The sequence below is a fragment of the Nipponia nippon genome, unplaced genomic scaffold (genome assembly GCF_047370975.1).
Source record: "Nipponia nippon isolate SJK-2023a ecotype South Korea unplaced genomic scaffold, ASM4737097v1 scaffold_3, whole genome shotgun sequence".
NCBI lineage: Eukaryota > Metazoa > Chordata > Aves > Pelecaniformes > Threskiornithidae > Nipponia > Nipponia nippon.
In genome coordinates this window covers 92,442,583-92,461,595 of record NW_028262347.1, presented here as the reverse complement: position 1 = coordinate 92,461,595, position 19,013 = coordinate 92,442,583, and the positions used below count along the sequence as shown (strand labels likewise).

At 43.3% G+C, this 19,013-nt stretch overlaps 1 protein-coding gene across 8 annotated transcripts; it reads left to right on the top strand.

Annotated features, from left to right (window-relative positions):
• The first annotated feature begins 320 nt into the window (after positions 1 to 320).
• On the top strand, positions 321 to 19,000 carry NRBF2 (nuclear receptor binding factor 2). Of its 8 annotated transcripts, none has more exons than XR_015707084.1 (7): positions 321 to 494; positions 11,824 to 11,908; positions 13,473 to 13,513; positions 14,679 to 15,573; positions 16,328 to 16,498; positions 16,752 to 17,147; positions 18,341 to 19,000. XR_015707084.1 is itself a non-coding variant. In XM_087768113.1 (4 exons), exons 1-4 carry the CDS (start codon positions 441 to 443, stop codon positions 15,390 to 15,392), a joined length of 894 nt encoding a protein of 297 aa, XP_087624239.1. In that variant the 5' UTR covers positions 321 to 440; the 3' UTR covers positions 15,393 to 16,255. The 8 variants fall into 8 exon arrangements, 1 of the variants encoding a protein (XP_087624239.1); XR_015707082.1 differs by lacking the exon at positions 18,341 to 19,000 and having other exon boundaries at positions 16,752 to 16,886; positions 16,967 to 17,113; XR_015707086.1 differs by lacking the exon at positions 18,341 to 19,000 and adding an exon at positions 12,037 to 12,203 and having other exon boundaries at positions 489 to 621; positions 16,752 to 16,886.
• Positions 19,001 to 19,013: the final 13 nt, after the last annotated feature.

Genomic DNA, 19,013 nt, shown 5'->3' with positions numbered 1-19,013 from the left:
CGTCGCAAGGGAAGGGCGCTTCTCGCTGCCACTCGCGGCTGTGGCTCGCCTGCCTGACCTCTCTGATACCGGCCCCGGCCTCGCTGCCCTGCGGCGAGGGGCGCTTTTACCGCCGCGCTTCGCGGCCGCGCCGGGCGCTTTTCCCCCTCGGAAGGGGAGCGGGAGAGGCGCCGCCGGCACGCGCGGCCGCGGGCGGGAAGAACGGCCGTTGGGGCGGCGCGAGGACGGCGGTTGGAGGGGCGGGGCGGGGCCAGGAGCGGCGCCCGTTGCCCCGGCGACGCTGCCCGAGTCTCGCGCGACCGGGAGGCTCTCGCGAGGCGCCGCCCGGTACGGGCCGGGCGGAAGCGACCGCCGTGTTTACAACCCGCCGGGGCGGGGACGCGGGAGGAGCGGCGGCGGCACCGGCACCGGGAGCGGCGTAGCAGGCCGCCTCCGCGCCCATGTGCCCGCAGCCCCCGCCGTCCATGGAAGTGATGGAGGGGCCCCTCAACCTGGTGAGCGCGCGGCCGCGGGGGGCAGGGCGGGGGGCGTCCCGTCAGCCGGTCCTGCCGCCGCTCTCGGCCCTCAGGCGGCGGCCAGCGCCCGCGGCGGGGAGGGGGTGACGCCCCTCCCTTCTCACCGGTGGGTAACCGGGCGGAGGAGCGCTACTTGAACAGTAAATAGGGCCCTCTCCGTCCCGTGTGTCGTGTCCGTCCGTCCGCCCCCCCCCCCCCCCCCCCAGCACCTGTTCAGGGCTTGTGCCAGGCCCTGCCGCGGCGGCACCGGGCCCTGGCCTGGCCGGAGGGGAGCGGAGCCGAGTCCCGGACTTGAGGCGGCTTTTAGGCGAGGGGCTGGGCTCGCCGCAACCCGGTCCGGTGGCTGAGAGGCGGGGGAAGCGATGGCCAGGCCGCGCAGCGCTGCCCCGCTGCTGTACGGGAGGGAGCTGCCGCACCGCAGGGCCCGGGCTGGGGCGGCACACGGCGGGAGCCGGGCTGCTCCGTGCCCGGCAGCAGCTGGGAGCACCGCCAGAGAGGAAGCAACTCAGGGGGCCGTGTAGCGGCATGTTTAGATGGGGGGTGGTGGTGTTAAGTTTGGCCCAAGTTGCAAACACAGGGGAAGTTTGGAAGGAAACGTCTAGATGACACAGACCATATCTATGTGAGTTTAAAGAGTTTTAGAGACTGATCAGGGCCCGCTACTGACTAGATGCTTCTTTTAATTTCAGAAGGCGAAATGCCTTAAAATCTTAAATCAGTAATTACTCTGCTTAAACTAAATCTCTAAGGAACTTTAACTGAAACACAGATGTCTGAAAAATGCTTCTTCACAAAAGCTAATCAGATTTTAAACAGCCTAAATGGGTAGGTTTCTGTCACATAGACAAGATCTAGGGTCAGGAACAGTTAATTCTCTGCTGCCTTGTGGACTTTATCAAAGCTGTATCTTGACTGTGCCTCGGATGTGGTGATGCACAGAGCATTCCCTTAGAAAGCTAGCTAGCAGTCCCAATTAGCCAGGAGCAGCACACCAGGAATACAGCTGCAGCGCTTCCAGGAATGAGTTTGATCCAGAAATTGTTTAGACATTGCCATGCAAACCTCAGAGACTTGTGTCAGTTTAGTATTTAATCAGAGCTTATTTGCTCCAGCTTGGTGTCAGCCCTGACAAATCCTTGCTTGCTCCATACAGAGTCAGTCAGGTATTTCTGGATTGCTCTCTCTAGTTTCAGAAGGGCTCGTAAAATTGGCATTGCAGGCCGCCCATGGAACTAGGGCTGACAGTGTAGCAGGAAGATGGTCTATTTAGATCTGAACTGATGGTGCAGAACCACTCTGGGTATGTCTGCATCATGCTGTCTCAGACTTATTACTCTCTATACCAGAGGCCTGATTGAAATATGGAAGTAGAAAGCTCTTGTACCTTGTTGATATGATGGGTTTAAAGTCAGACAAACTTGCAGCATGGTAATGCAGGAGGGATGAACTATAGCTATTTCACAGGCACTATAAAAACCTTTTTAAAAGTAGATCTAGTGCATGAGCTTCTAAGGAGAAAATGATAATTAAATATTCACTAGTAAATGGCTGAAAGTAGCAACTTTGTGGCAGTGCATATATCACTAATTAGTGTTTCTTACTGAGAGCACTTAGTAAGGATTGTTAGGAGTGACAAGAGTATGACTAAAGCCTGGTTGATGATCCTCTGACCACAATAGGGTGTGCAGTTACTGCACCTGTCTAGCACCATGCTAACAATAAGATCAAGACACTTCTGCATAACGGATGATACAGGAAAAAAGTTGCTTTATATAGTTTTGTACAGAAAATTATGAAGTTGCCTGTGCATATGTTCTTCTCCCTTTTAAAGAGTACCCTCAAATACAAAAAATTTCTTGGAACTGCTGCACAATATATTCATGGATCATCTTATATAGAAAAATGACCTGTCTTTTCAGGTTGTGTCAAGCACCATGAAAACTATACCATGACAGGAGTCTGAATGGGCACAGTACCATGGTTAGAGCATGCCTACATTTTTACAAGGACATGAACAGGAGTAACTAGAATTTTGCAAAGCTCTCCTATTCATAGTCCTTCTCTGCAGCTGAGTTTGAGGTTTGCAACAACATTTAGGGAAAGTGCCAACCTCCAATATAAGAATGTTCATTTAAGTTTTTGATACTATCCAGTGTCATGTATTTCACTTGCTTCTCCTATAAATCTCTTCTCTTACCTAAGCCTAGTTCCTGCGGATTGAAAAAGCACAACTTTTTCCAAAGATGCCAAACCGTCATAGAGGAAAAAAAATCCAACCAAACAAAAAACCCCCTAAACTACAAAGTGGTTTTAGATACACTAATCATTAGGCTTATTTATCTGCTATCAATGACTTAAGTACAAGACATTTTCCTTCTTTCAATATACCATGGCTTACTAATTTTTGTGAAATTGATTTTTCTTTAGTTAAGGCTTTTCATTTGAATTTGCTATAGTTCTTGGATGTTGCTTTGTCCCGTAAAACTTGTTCATTAGTTGTGTATTTGAGCATCTAGTCTTAGTTACTGGAAAGCACAGGTACTGTCCACGGATACTATCCTGGGGAGCTGATCTGGAAAAAAAAAAAAAATTCTTCGTAGTTTTGCAGTATCCTAATGTCTCCATTTCTCTGTCAACATGTAGCACACCAGGTACACTTAATCACTTGTATTGGTGGCTTTCAGGTTCAGTTATTGTTTATATATTTGACTACTTGCTTAGCCTTCCTAATTATGGGTGGCATGCCATAGCTGCTTGTATTCGGCTGACTGCAATTACAGTCTTTTTCTACCTTCTGAAAGATACATTTCTGTCAAAATAATATTTTATCTTTATGCGTCTGGGTCTTAATGCCCTAAACTATCAATGATATTTCTTTTTCTTAAGTTTAATTATATTTTATTTTCCCTAATTCACTGATTTACTTCTGTAGATGGCACTAGACAAAAACTGATTTGCTTTCCAGATCTGTTTAAAAAAAAAATAAATCTGTAACTACAGTGTTTTTTGTTTAATGGAAGTTTTAGTCGTTGACCTTCAGGTCGAATGACTTCAATGAGAAATGGACCTATCTTTTTAGAATTTGGGCTTTAGTTCTTCAGACCCCATTTTTTTCTTTCCCTTTTAAAGTTATTCTTATCTTTTTGTATACCTTCTGTGCCATCGTTGCATGCTTAACAAATAATCATGCCGAGTCTAACCCCATCTTTCCTTCTTTTAACCCTTCTAGGCCTTGTGCTACAATACTAACTGCTGATTTGATTTTTTTCACTGAGCTGTTCTTGAGGTATTCGTTGTATCCAGTGATACTTCATTTAGGAATAAATTGAAACAACTTTTCCAAAATCTGTTGCCGTCAACTGAGTTGTTAGAGCCATGGGAAAGTGTTTTGGGCCAGCTCTGATACTTGACCACTCATTTTTTCTCTTCCTCTTGCCCTTTTCCCTCCATCCCTCCTCCCCCTTAGTCTATTGTGTGCTTTGCAGATGAGAAACATCATCTAATCTTGAAAGAATGGGTTAAAGCCCTGATCCTTATGCTTTTACTAATAACGAAGGCAGTTCTTCAACCCTACAAATAAAATATTTAGGTTGTGCTGTGGAACTTAAAACTGGTATGGACTAAGTGCAGTCCCTGCACCTGCAAGCAACCATATAGCGGCTGTCTAGTCCTGCTGAATACTTGTTTCACACATAATCTAGTGCCATAAACTAGACAACGTTCTTTAAAAAATTAAAACTTTTACTGCAAAAGCATGAAGTCTCATAAGAAAAGACCTCCTGTAACAAAAAAAAAAAAAAAATGAAGTTAACGCTGCAGATTCTACTTTAATGCCTCAGTATCTTCCTGTAGGATATATGCTAAGGAGCCGCACCACCTCTACCTTGTATTCTTCCTACAAGGTAGTAGCACTTTGTATCATTTATAATAAGATACAATCCAAAAATCTGGTGAATATCTATTGCCTATAAGTTTCTTGAAGTGTAAGGGATCCAGCTTGAACAGTTGTTGTTTTGATGAAAAACAGAAAGCACGGACCAGTGGCTGGAGTGAGAATAGCAACAAAATGTATATTGCAAGAATCTCATATAATGGAAACTTTTAATATTCATGCTGTAAGACATTGGTAGCAACCATTCCAGTGCAAGCCAATCAACAGTCTACTTTAAGAAATGGTTTAGAAGTGAGGTGAACACTACATTCACATGAGGGCAAAATAACAAGCAGAATAAATATGCAATATGGAAGAGTACGAGGAGAAAACAGAAAGCATCTATGAAAGTTTACCAGAGGCCAAAGGATTTAAGCCACATGGGCCAACGTGTTTGAGACTTAATGCCAGCCTGCACCTTTTATTTTGATTGGAAAAACAGGAATATGATGTTAATCTACAGAAACATCCACTGAATCGAGTTTGTTTTCTTTGTTTTGTTTGTTGTTTGTTTGGTTTTTTTATAGAGCTTAACCTGAAAGCTGCTATACTTGCTCTTCCAATCTAAAATGAAAAAAAAGAGGCAGATGCACTCAATTCTGAACTCAAACTAGAGAAAGCAAGCTTTTAGGTAATAAAAGTGGAAGTATCATTATATAGACATGTCTAACACAAAGTCTGGTTTTACCACAGTGGTGAAAGCCTTGTCCTGGTTTTCCTGGTAACAACATGATCTGTATGGGGCTATTCATTTCAGCTAAGGGAAACATAAGGTGTGAACCCGCAGAGGCAGCAGCATATCTGTCTGAGTAAAGTGACTGGAGGTGCTGAGGTGATGCATCAGATACTCAGCTGAACAGCCAGATTGGTAATAGCCTCCTTGGAAAAGCTCAACAATGTTGTATGCAGTCATATAACTACTACTAAAGCACAACACACAACTGTTCCAGGTTGCGCATATAACAACTTGTAGTAGCTCCCAGTCAAAAACATAATTAGCTAAGCTACAGGTGGTTGACAGAAGCATCATTTCCTCACTGGTGTCTATGCTGTTTTGGTACCTACCAGCAGTGCCTTTCTGCTGCGTCGCACTGGCATTACACGCATATCATCAAGCTGTGCAGTTCAGCTCTGAGTAAGCGTGCCTAACAGTTTAAAGACCCAAACGAAGCTGTTCCATAGAAGCCTGGGGAGGTGGCAGACTGAAGTCATGGCTGAAGCCTTTCTGCCCCACTTGTTTGAAACTATTGCTCCTGGAATGGTTTGTTTACTGGACCATTTGTTGCGATTATTCAGTTGTCCCTACTGAGGGGTAGCTCCGTTGCTGTAACAGCTTGAGCCATGTGGTTTAGGGCTACATATAGGAGCTCAGATTGTTTTTGTTTATTATCAGGGCAGTGGGACTGTTCTCATTTAGCTTATAACCTCCAGTTAGGAAGACTTGTGTAGTACCAGCTGCAGCACTATATAGGGGCAGAAGAAAAGCATTACCAAAGCAGCTGAGAACTGTAGGTATACAAAATGGCTCTGACAAGCAAGTTGAAGCATTTAGTGCTTTTATCATACTAAATGGAAGAAAAGGAAGAGAATGAGGTTGATTTGACTATGCATTAGGTAAAGGGATACCACACCTTTAATGAAGTTGCAGGTGATCCGGGAAAGAGCTGCAGCTATGCCTGTATGGGGTTTTGAAGGCTCCACTTAACCTGAGCAGTATGAATGTGAGTTGGTTTCATTCCAGATCTCTTAATTGCATTTGCATGGTGAGGAACTCAGACTAACCATTTTATCTTAAATTTGGAGTAGGTTGGGAACACACACGTAGTCAATTAGAGCTATTCATTGAATTAATGTTGGTTGGCTAAACAACTGGTTGCTTGTCTGCCCACCTATTTAAATTCTAATACTATTGCTTATAAGCAAGTTGAACTTCAACATCTTTACAGCTCAATACAAAGTGAGTGAGGAGTCTGTTAATATTGAGAATACATTCTCAATGAGAGTTTCACATACTTATTTTGCTCTATAGTCACACTAACATGTAATTTACAGTTGAGTCATTGTTCTGTCAACCTTGCTAAGTACAGGCTTTCAAAGACAGAAAATTGAGCTAACATGTGGGTAGTGGTATTGGTTGTGCAGCCACAATGGGTTCTGCCATTTTTTGTTTCTCCTTCAGTCAACTCTATCTTTCTCTACAGAATACGAGGAGTATTTTTAAGGGGGCTTGCTTCTGTTGATAAAGCTACACATATTACCATTTATTTAGGCTTAGTGGCAAATATAGTCCCATTATTTAGCATAAGTTACAGTACAACTCTCTATTATTTTCACTTCTAGTGTAACTGCCTGTAAATACAAGCATTTTCCATAGTCACTCTGAGCTTTATTCATCATGATTGCACTTTTTTTTTTTAAATTTTTTAAAAAATGGATGGCCATACATAGTTTATTCTTGGACCTGTCAGGTCAAGTTTTCTACTTGGATTCTCTCTTAATTCCATTTTTCAATGGATATGCAGACATACGCATTCACACCTTTCTAAGTTCGCTATTTCCTGGTAAGAATGGGTTTGAAAGAGACTTCTGTGTGTGTAGCACTGACAGAGTGCTTGTGGGGTGGGGTGCACCACCTCATCCCACCCTTTGTGGCCTGCTGCTGTAAACGTCCAGGTGGAAGACACTTAGCACTCTTGTGCAATGTGGAAGCAATGCAACGTGCACTTTCTGACTCTTCCTTTCTCCCATATACATGCTTAGAAGAACAGCCCTGCATCCTTAGGGAAACAAATCCTCAAACAGATCCCTCATCTCTCAAAAAAATACCTTCATCTTTGCTTTTAGCAGTAAGAGAGGATAGGTATTGATCCTTTCTGGCAAAGATAACTGGTATCCTCAGTCCATAGCATAAAATGGATGATGTTAGCAGCAAACAGTGGTTGCACTTAAAATAGTTACAAACTGTTATATTAGACAGACCTTCTTTGGCAGCTAGCTTTCCTCAGGCCCCATCATTTTAGCAGCTGGGTTTCCCTGCCTTCATTTGTAACTTTATTAGTAAGTAAGGCAATGTAGTTTATGCTTCATAATCATATTAAAATATATCACTTTCTAGAGAGTCCCTTACAGTAAACAAAGAAGGCTGTAAGCTTAACATCTTGTGCAAGGCTTTGTCCAGTGAAGAGCTGTTCCCATTAGGGGAACAAAGAAAAACAAAACATACACAAGACTATCTACCTCAGCTACAGAACTGTTGCAAATTACTGCTCTTAGGAGAGGGTAGTAGACTTACCCTGTCTGAAAATGCGTAGCACTACATCTGCCTTTTAAAAATATTGTAGGATTGAGCAGGTTTTTTCCTGTTACTCTTCTTTCTAGAATAGCTAGTCATCAACTGGAATCACATGGGAAAAGCAGCAGCTTTCCACCCCCCAACCTAAGCTAGGATCATATGGTGGTAATCCTTTTAAGTTGTAATGGTGCATGATCTCTAGAAAGAAAATGAGCATTTTTATATTTTAGTTTGAGGGAGTGGTAAGAAATCTGGCAAGTGGGCCTTATGGCTTTCTTGCTCATGGCCTGCAGTCACATCATTATCTAGTTTATATTTGGGAAAAAAAAAAAGTTGAGTGTTAATTTTTGGGCTGCTAAAGAAAGTTCTAGGCAAAGAGGAGACTTGCATTGCTGTTTTAGAGAGTTGTTTGATTGTTTTTTTATTCTGTTGCTTAGAGATTATATAGTCAATGGTTTAGGTTAGTTGGGTGGAGAATCAAATAGAAACATTTCTTTGGAATAGCAGGACAAACTTACGAATGTGAGTATCATTCCTTAACATCTCAGCTACAGTTGGAAAATTTGAGGAAAGCTGTCTAGCTTACCTGCTCCTATAGTTGATCCAGAGTGGTTCAAGTGACGCAATAAGGCATGCATGAATCCCTTAAGAACCAAATATGTTAGAGCAACGTGAGGAAGCTTTTTAGCTTGGTCATTGTTCCCTCACACCTGCTTCCTCTTACGAGAGTCAAGTTGTTACACCTGTCCATTTGCCTACTGGGAATTCCTGCTCGTCTGGATTGGGAGGGACATCTGGAAGTAGTTGTCAAACTGCTTCTGCCCTTCAATTCCATAGCTTGTTAATAAATTATAATTATTCTTACACCACATCCTACATTTATTTCCAGCACTGCAACTGGAAGGAGAAAGAGAAATCAGATATATAAACCCACTGCAGTTACGCAGCAGCTGTTTCTGTAATCACCACAGCATCAGGACCAAAGTCAAAGCAGTCCTGCTTGAATCTGTTGGGAACCAGCATAGCAGCTCCAGAATTGTTGGTGTAAACACCTTCCTCTAGCATGACATCAGACCAGGGATAAACTTGAGAGCCATTTTTTTCACTTTATAGGACCAATTCTTCCATTGCCAGGTTTATAATGTGATACAGGCCACTCTGAGTTCAAAATAGATTTGCTAACAATGGTTGGACGCTGTGTGGCTAAGTGTAACTGAGCGCTAAGAATAAACCAGCAGACTAGACAAGATGTAGACGCTTATCCATGATACGTGGCTGTTAAGCATCCAAGTACTGCTGTTGCAGCTTCCTCACTTGCTGCTAGGAAACAGCACCACTACTTTCTTCAAACTGCTGGTGGTGAATAATGTACCATGAAAATGGGAGAAATTCCTTGGTCCTTGCACAATCAACTAATTGGAACAAACACTCACAGGGTGGAATAAATGAGTAAATATTTCCTTGTCAAGCTGGCAGGAAAACATGTAAAATGAGGAATTCCTCCCCCATGACTGACTGCAAAACACCTAGCTTTCTCACCAAGGCTGTGCTGGAACACTGATTTTTTTTTTTCTCTGCTGCGGTTCCTCTTGTTTCCACTGGGGAAGTCTGCTGTTCCGCATCAAAGTAAGAGAGCCTGACATCTATATGTTTTGATGTAACAGCAAGAAAGGCATTTTGACCTTGTAATCAGAGAATCCTAGCTTTTCTTTTTGCTAGCATCTCTGGACTGTTTTTTTTCCTAGTTTTATTCATGGTCTAGCCCAACTTCTTCAGACTCCCTTCAGCTTCACTGGGAGTTAATTGAGAATGGAAATAATTGAATTGCTCAATCAAATAACAACTGACCGTCCTCAAAATGTTCTGCATGTGCTCAAGTGATTTGAGTAAGATCATGCTCCAGTAGTTTAAAACATATGAACCTTTGAAAGCAATCAGACTCAAATTGTTATATGTAGAAACTAATAAATGGAACCAGGACCCTAGCTTGTTGAATTGCTTTCTTAGCTCTTCTGTCTCTAGCTACCCTGTTTCCTCTTTCCCTGTTTTTTTAGACATGCCCATGCAGTTTGCAGAAGCAGCTGTATCAATACTAATTTATTGAAAAATTGTTTTGCATGGAGCTAGCTCAGGTGTTTTTATGTCCATGACATAGCTAATTTGTAACTGGATGAGCTGCCATGAATAACCGAGGAGGTGGCTCTATATGAGCTGATACGTTTGTTCATTCCCGTGGGAAATAAGTTTATCTTTCGAGCATGTCATTTGTAGGAGTCCATAGAAAAAGGCCATAAAATAGATGATTTTCCAATAGAAAAACACTTCCTCTTCTGAGATTATTTAACCTCAGGGCAGAAGAAACAGGGAATGCTGACAATGCTGTAAGGATTGAATGAACATGAGGAAGAAGAATACAACTGAAATATTTGTTGTGAAGAATCAAGAAGGGGCTTTTGTGTGGTTTGGTTTTTTGGTTTTTTTTTATAACATTCCATATTAGCATATGAAATCAGTTGTAGAAAAGCCAAATGTCTAAATGCAGTGATATAACTGCTAAGAGCAGCTGTTGCCCGAAAGAGTGTTTTCTGTAGAAGTCATTCTCTTCTGTGGTGTCAGGGCTGCTAAAATTCTGGTAGAAAATTGACCTTGCTGTAACACTGTAGGCGATATGTCAATTTGGAGGACAAAGATGACTAAGAAATTGATCTGCATTTTGAAACTTATTTTTAAAATGGATGTTAGTATAAGTAAGTATCACGTTAGTCCTGATAGAATCATGTTACCATCCTGTTTGGATTATCTGACCTTCGATGCTTCTTCCAAGACTGCAGGAGAGAGAGAAGAGTATAATTCCATGAGGCCCAGAGGGAACCAGCTGTTCTAACATCTTAGGATAGGGACAAATGCTCTCATTTTTATGTTGATCCTGGAACATGCTTAAAGTGAGTCAGTAACTTATATTCACCAAATATCTGAAGTCTGATATGTTTTATGCCTTTATTTGGGTGAAGGGAGGGAACAGAGAATTTTGCATGGGTCAGAGACAGAATTACAGAGGCAGATTACAGGCTTTCAACTCTTGTTTCCCCTACAGGTTCAGTCAGTATGGATTTGGTAAAGGCTCTCTTGAGAAACAGTAATCTTAAAAGACAGAGAAACAGGCAAACACTTTCTTCAGATTCCTAAGTGTCTTGTATTGTTTCACAGAGTCAGTGCCCAGTACTTGATGTCTGTTTACTTCAAACTCAACATGTAGTAAAGCAGTCATGAATGGTCTGTGTTACTGGCAGTCTTGCCCGTTAGTGCTTGTAGCCTTTCATATTACATAGCTTGTCTTGGAGGAAGGACCGTAAAATTCTTGTCTTGTAGTGATGACAAAAAGACTTGCTTTCATCAGTGTTGCAGTGCTGGTTATGCAATACTGTTTCTTACTGAGCGTATGCAAATACTTGCATCAATTGCTTGCTTTCAGCAACATCCTTAGTCTGCCTTAGTGGTTTACAAATGCTAGTATAGACTTAACTGTTGTACAGCAACAACGTGACTTTGATATCTTTAACTATGGCTGTGCTGCTTCCGTGAATGGATGTAAGCTGCAAACAAAAAACCCAACATCTTTGGCAATTTCTTCAGCCAAGAGGCAAGGCCTCTTGAGCATGGGGCAGCAGAAAACGTCAAACCAGCTGTAATCTGTAACATAATTCAAATAACTTGCATTCTGCCAGGTAATTGATCCTAAATAGTTACAGCTTCTCATAGCTTCTTATGGCCTTACTGGTCTTTTTACACGACTACAGTGAATGCCTGCCTATAAAGGAGAACGTGTACTTTCTGAGGAACAGCTTCAGAAGGATTTTGTTGTGTACACACCATCTTTGCCGCATTAACAAACTTCAGTTCTTACCTGTACAGTACCGATTGTTGTAAGGTAGTACTAAAAAAGAAATAAAATTATAAAGTTTGGAAGGGAGTAAGAGCCTCAAAGCCTGAGAACTGAGTTTCTTAGATGTACTGATTTTAAAAAAAAACAGGTATAACTATTCGTCGGTTAACCCTCATTGATGTAACGCTCTTTTTATTTTAAGGCTCACCAGCAGAGCAGAAAAGCAGACCGTTTGTTGGCAGCAGGGAAATATGAAGAAGCAATTTCTTGTCACAAAAAAGCTGCTGGTGAGTAGGTATTTCTCACGTTCCAGCTCTTAAAATCAGTTTCTAGATTTGCATGCTTCATGTCAGTAGAATATTTAATTACTTGCAAAATATTCTTTTTATTCTTAAAATGTGAATCTGTTTTTCAGTCCAGATCAAGTACTCTTTTGGAAACTTTTTCTCTAATATGAGCAGCTAAAGCCAGACGTTTCCGAAGTTGTTTTGATTGGGGGTGGTTATCACTGTGAAGGCAGTTCTTGACTCAAGATGAAGCCAACACCTTGTGTCATGCACAAACTGCAGTTGGGGACCTGCTGTAAGCCAGTTTCACTTTATGCTTTGTATTTTCTTCACTGCTTTCATAGCTGAAGTCACCTGCTTTCTCTGTTGATAGAGGAAATACTTAAGACAAACGTTTGCGTACCAAAGTGTACTTACTTCCCTTCCCTAATGTCTGAATCAAGACAGCTAAGAGCAGGTGATGAGCTCAGCTTTCCCAGAACTCAAGCAAAACAGCAGATTTCATCGCAGGCTTCGACACTGCAGTTGACAGCCTCTCCAAAGTGAGACTTTGTGTGTTTACCTGTCCATTTAACTAGTCACGCTTAATTACTTGTGTTGGAATCCATCAGCTGCCTGACAGTGCGGCGACTGCTTGGCAGAAGAAGAAAGAGGTCTTAATTGATGCAACAAGTAGGACGTTTCCAGTGACAGAGCTTATGTGGAGACAAAATAAGTGGCTACTCTGAACATCGTAACCTAGATACCCAGGCATTCTAGAAAACCCCATAAAATGAGAAATTGATAGTCTCTCTGGTATTTATAAATACTCAGAGCAACGAGGGAGAGCACTTACATTCTAATATGCAGACTTTTCTTTTTGGTTTCCTTCACATCGTACACTAAGACAAAACCCAGAAATCCACTGAATGTTTATTGCTTTTCTTCATCTGATGTTTCTATGCCATTATCTTACAAACTTGCGAATTTAGCTAAGAATTTCTTACATCTTGTCATTTTCAGCACTAGCAAGATATGCTCAGTCTGAAGTGCTGCTCTGACTGTAAGCCAGCACCTTTTCTGGTTGGAGGGGAAGTTGATGAAAAAAGTGGGGAACTACGGACTATACCTCTTCATCAAGAATATAATTAAAAAAGCATGACTTCATAATACTGGTGTGCCATGGGCAAGAGGATTTTACTTACCACATTTTGTCTTAAAATGCTCGTATGTTGAAAGTCTGGTCCTTAGCTGTGTTTCTTCCCTTCACGGGAAAATTGTTCTGGGACTTTCTGGAAATGGCTGCTGTCCTCCTCTTAAAAACAAATTGGAACAACCCGAGCCAACAGGATGCCATGGCAAGGGTGTAACATGTATTGCATGATCTTACAGTAATTTTTTTCAGACTTTTGAAAAACAGCAGGTGTTTCCAGCCACTGTAACTTGGTAAATACGTTCCCTCTGGACTGCTGCTTTTATGTGGGAATTCAGAACATGGAAGGTCTGAAGCCTTTTCTTAGCTTTTATGGAAACATTCGGGTTTTGTAACCCTGTCCTAAGTGTTTATCAATTTTCTTTTCTGCAGCATACCTTACAGACGCTATGAAGCTGACCCAGTCAGAGCAGGTGAGACCAAAGTGCAGCAGATGCCAGAATCGGCCATAGCTCTCTTGTGTGCCCGTGTGTCATATTGTGCCCTGACTGCTCATACCCCTCTTGGGCGTCAGCCTCTGCATAGTTTTCTGAACCCATGGCAACTGCACCAGGGGTTTTAGGAGTGCAGTGATGCTAGTCTTCCTTGAGAGTTTTTCCAAGTCTACGTGGAGCAGGGACAAGAGAACTACTAAGCCATCCAAGGGTTCTCCAACAATGGTTTCTAGTCTGCAAGGCATCTTCAAGTAGGTGATAAAACTAGTTTCATATTTAACTTTTGCTGTGAGGCACTTAGGCTGTTTTGCTGAGACGCAAAGCTGAGCATCTCATCTGTAATTTTGGTTTTATTAATCCTGACTGGGGGACCTCCAGAACAACAGCCCTACACCTTTCCTTATTTACTGCACAAATCTATCTGTGAATGTGGTAGTCTGCTCAGCACTTTTATAGCAGCAGGCTTTGAGTTTAGCCAATATTATCAAAGCAAATAACCCTTGGAGATCAGATATCTGTCTTTCCTCCAAAGGGTCATTCTGGTAGACAAATGGTAGCTTCTTACCCAGGTGGTTCCTGTGAGTTATTAACCACAATGCCACCACCCCCTTCATTAAATATGGCTGAATCATTTGGGACCGTGTCTGGCCTTGGAACACTTTTCTGCTTAGTGTTGGGTGTTATTCATATGTCTACGCAGATACCATCACAGAAGCATACAAATAGTTTGTATTACTTAGCTAAAGCGTGGCTGTGCGTCCCAAGTGAATGTCTTCCTTCTTGGTGCTGGCCGTAGGTCAGTTAAACTGTTAGTGCCTCCGTTCAGAGGTATTATCACAGCCTGGTCAGCGACTTAAAAACAAAAACCAACCAACCAACCTGAAAGACCTAATGGTAACTCAGTCCTTCACAATACTAGTAGTTATGCTAGATTTGGGTGACGTATCTGAATCTGTTGCATTGTACAAGCAGAGATCGCTTCTTGTTGGATTTAGTATCTGAATAACGAAAGCTCCTCCCCCTCCCTCGGGCATGCCGTGATGCTGTTTATGTAAATATTTACATGCGTGCAACTTTACTTGCCTGAATATTCAGGTGGGATTAGGGATCACCAATTAAATTGTTTAATCTTGTTCTCACTCAGGCTCAGCTATCACTGGAATTACAAAGGGATAGTCACATGAAACAGTTACTGCTCATCCAGGAGAGGTGGAAAAGGGCAAAGAGGGAGGAAAAGCTGAAAGCCCAGCAGAATGCTGAGAAGGAAATAGCTGCACATCTTCAGACTTCTTATAAGCCATCTGCTGAAGACTCTGACGATCAAAACTTACTGGTTCCTGTTACTCAGAAATACAGCCCTTCCACAGAGAAACATCCACAGGATATTCAGGGTGTCTTTGACAGGGACCCGGATACACTGTTATTTCTGCTTCAGAAAAAAAAGGAGCCGGTAGAAGCATGTATTGGGAGTAAAGCTCCAAAAGATGACAAAACAATAATAGAAGAGCAGGCAACCAAAATTGCAGATTTGAAACGGCACGTAGAATTTCTTGTAGCTGAAAATGAGAGATTGAGGAGAGAGAATAAGCAGTTAAAAGCAGAAAGAGCTAGACTCCAAAAATCTCCAGTAGACAAGGAGTTGGATGTAGATGCTGACTTTGTTGAGAAGTCAGAGTTGTGGGGTCTGCAGCAACACTCAGACACTTCTTCAGCTGCAACTTGGCAGAAGTTTGCAACAACTGCTGGGAAGGCAAAGGACATTCCAATACCCAACCTTCCCCCCCTGGACATCCCGTCCCCTGAACTCCCTCTGCTGGAACTCTCCGAAGATATACTGAAAGGACTTATGAATAGTTAAAACCCAGGAAAAGTGCTCAATGTAGTTACCCAAACTTAAGAAAAGGGAAAAATCACCGGGACAATGGTGATCTGAGGGCAGAAACATCTTAACACAATCCTACTGTTGGAGAAAAGGCATTAAAGCAACATTGTTACTGTGAAATACATATGATATCTGATCTACTTCATAAAAGTTAAAGGTACCATAATCGGTATAGGATGGCAAACTCTTTAGTCTTTCTCCCAATGTTTCAAACCAAATGACTGCCTGGAGAATGTCTCAAGTAACACAATCCTTCAGGGTTTTAAAGTATGCTATAGGTAATAGTTATCTATAATGCCATAAATGATGGTGCAGAACCTAACTGTTATGGTTGCCAGTCGGCTGCCACTTCATATTGAAAAATGCTTTCTAGCATGAATTTAAACTGTGCATTTCATTATGCATAACTTTGTTAATTCAGATACAGTGCAATTTATACACCTCCTAGATGGATTTATGTGCCACGCTCTATACTCCTGACCGTGTTAACCTCAAGGCAGGGGAGATTTTAATTTCCATTCTATGAAGGAACCAACTTATTAGTTCTGCTGACGAGTTTTTTTGGGTTATCTGTTTACATAACTAATCAGGGTGCATCAAATCTAGCGATTGGTTTCTGTATAAAGTGACATTGTTTAAAAAAGAAAAATCTATACGTAAGGAAAAATACCCTTTTTGTTTTCAGTGATGCACGAATGGAAGTAATTCTAGCTGGCAGTATTTGATTGAAAAAGAAATTGTTTACAGCTTAACCTGATTCAAAAAGGATATGAAAATAAAAACCAAGGTGTTTTGACACTAAACGTGTGTTAAATCTCTACAAATGTTGCAGACTATAAAAAAACAAATCAAGTTTTATACTAACAGCGTTAGTACACACATACAGTTGAACTTCTGTGTTCATCATCCAGCAAATACGGGAAAGCTGGGATGAATTCAGAGGGCCTTGCCTATGTGTGAAGTGACTTGGCTGGTAGCTGGCTTCGAACACCTACAGAGCGCTGCAGCGTCAGAGGAAGCAGCACCACGCGTTTGCTGGGGGACCGGCTACCCGGAGCTGAACGCACCGCGCCGCGAGAGCTGTGCGTACCCATGCAGGGTTTTGGCCTCTGCGGAGGGCGGTGCGGCCCTCCTCACCCAGCTCCTGCCCTCCCCCACAGCTTACCTGAAGCCAGGCTTTCCCCAGGGGGGTGTTGCAGTGTGTTAAGTTAGTTAACTTTAGCTGTTACTGATTAATGAAAAGTATGAAGTGTTGCAAGCTACCCCCTTTTAAGTTACTCTTGTGCTGTTTGTTACAAGGTAAGCTTGCTATCTAAGGGTACATTTTTCTTCCAGAATAGACGTGGAATTGTGGCCAGAACACCTTACTGCTGTGCAAATTCTCCCCTTACCTCTGTATACCTGGTGTCTCCTGTGCTTGCTTGAAGGAGAGTAGGGACTGGAGGCTAGAAAAAGCCTATGGAAACAAAGGTAAGACAAGTTCATTAGAGGAGGTCCTAACTTACTGTGCTGAACTGTAGCAGGAAACTAATCTTGCTGGGGAAAAAAAGTTATTTTTCAGTTGGAGCAGTTTAGCACCTGGCCCCGCAGAACAGCTGCGATGAGGTAACCTGGGTCCAGGTCAGCCCCAGCTCGCTGCTCCCGCAAAAGGGCAAATGACGTTCTCCACCGTCACCTGCCTGGCTGGCTGCTACAGGTAACGAGGCAGTGGAGCGTAGCGTTTCTATGCATGTAAGTAAAGCAAAGAATGCTTTGTGCTCACAAGAAGGAACTAAAATTGTTTAAGCACCTATCTCATGTCGCTGCCAGGGATGGTAGCCAAGGGCTGTTAGCTACAGACAGACATTTCAGCTCTCTCTGCAAACAGCAGCTATAGGAGAAGGAAGCAATTTTTAGCCTGGCTACCTCTGCTGAAGAGTCAGGATTTTTCCGAGGGCAGGGGGGAGGTAGGGGAACTGCAAGCTCTGCCTTCTGTTTTTAAGACTGAACTGTCCCTTCATATACAGCTGCATAAACAAAACACCAGATCCGAAGGAAGCTGCTTCTCTGTAGGAAGATAGCCAAGCAGGAGCAAAACTCTGTGATGCTACTTCTGAAAGTAGTGTTAAAACTTTCCTCTCTCCTGCAATGCAAATGTTTGTTCTTGCAGTCTGCCTACTCAACACATGACTGCTGCTGAAATCAAACTCCAGGCAGTGTGGCTTAGCACGAGTTTTCCACTCCCGTGAGTGATGCAGAAAGGAAAATGAATGGGCGCAACGTTCACGTTAATAGGATAGGAGTGCTGAGCTGCAGTATAAGCACTGCCAGCATTACTGCTAGCGTAACGCCAGCCCCAGGGAGGTGATGTGGAAAGCTGAATACCTCTGTGTAATACAGAGACCGTCCTAGAGCTGGAGCAGGCGACACCAGTGAGGAGTCAGCCCGTGGCCTGGTGCGCAACGCAGGTGCTCCTGCTGAAAGGAGAGCCCTGGCACCCCCAGCCTCCTCTTTCCCTCCCTTCCCGGCAGCAGCGCCGCCAGTCAGCCGTGAAGCCTACAGACGGACGGGCGTGCGGGAGCCCGTAGCATCGCCCCTTTCGGCACAGCACGGGACATCCGTAAAACACCCTACAGCTGAGAACCCGTTGAATAATGGCGTTTCCTTATAAAATTATTTACATTCCAGGGAAAAAGCTAAGTGTATGAAATAAGATGAAATATTTTAATTTTTCCAAGTAAGGAGTTCTTCAGTCTGAATTCGGAGGTAAGCAGTTACACAGTCCGGTTAAAGAATGAGAGGTTGTATAGTGAATACTCTCCACTAGAGGACAAGTTTTATAGATATAGAGTGGTAAATCTAAGGAAATTCTTCTCCAGTGTCTGTCAGCAACTAGTTTGTGCCCCAACAATTTAAAACTGTTTCAAATGATGATTGCTTTTCAGCTTGTTCGCCTTCTGGCGTCGTGAAACGATGCCAGCGGCGGGGGCGGGCCGAGGCGGGGCGGCCGCTGGCTGCAGCCTTTGGTTGCCACCGACCGCAGCCTTTGGTGGCCACCGACCGCCACCTGGCGGGAGCCCCGCGCCCTGCTCTTTCCCCCGGCCGCGCCGCCGCCTTGCCTTCGTGGCCGCAACCGGCTGCTTCCCCAAGCCCTTCAAGAACAAGGAAAAGGCGCGGCAGCTGAGCGCTACGCGGAGAGTAAGCGATTTTGCACGAACTGTAGCAGCAACAACAACGCGGTAAGGTGTCGGTGATCGCAGCGTGTAACCAAAGCCCGGCACAGCACGCGGGAAGATTCCCGTCAGTGGGGAGCCTGATCCGTATTGTTTTATACTGGACAGAACTAAAAACTTCCGTGGCCCGTGATTTCAAAGTGTCTCACCAAGAACCAATTTTAAGCATGCGTCCAGACACTGACTTCTATTCATAGACTTCGCTTTACCACAGAAACCACCCTTGTCTTGGAACATAGAAATATTATCCCTGTTGACTATAGCCAACATATGCTCTGCAAAAAGAAATGGTAGTTACCCGATCTCTGGCTATATCTCCACAGAAGGAGAAACCGAAGAAAGGCAACTCGGAAGCAACGTGGAGTCTCCTGAGAATAAAATCTGC

Bases quoted from the DNA above. Each gene is read 5' to 3' on its own strand.
- NRBF2 (XM_087768113.1), top strand. From the start codon at position 441: ATGTGCCCGCAGCCCCCGCCGTCCATGGAAGTGATGGAGGGGCCCCTC. The intron at 11,909-13,472 runs GTGAGTAGGTAT...TCTTTTCTGCAG, and splicing joins TTGTCACAAAAAAGCTGCTG to CATACCTTACAGACGCTATG. The intron at 13,514-14,678 runs GTGAGACCAAAG...GTTCTCACTCAG, and splicing joins AGCTGACCCAGTCAGAGCAG to GCTCAGCTATCACTGGAATT.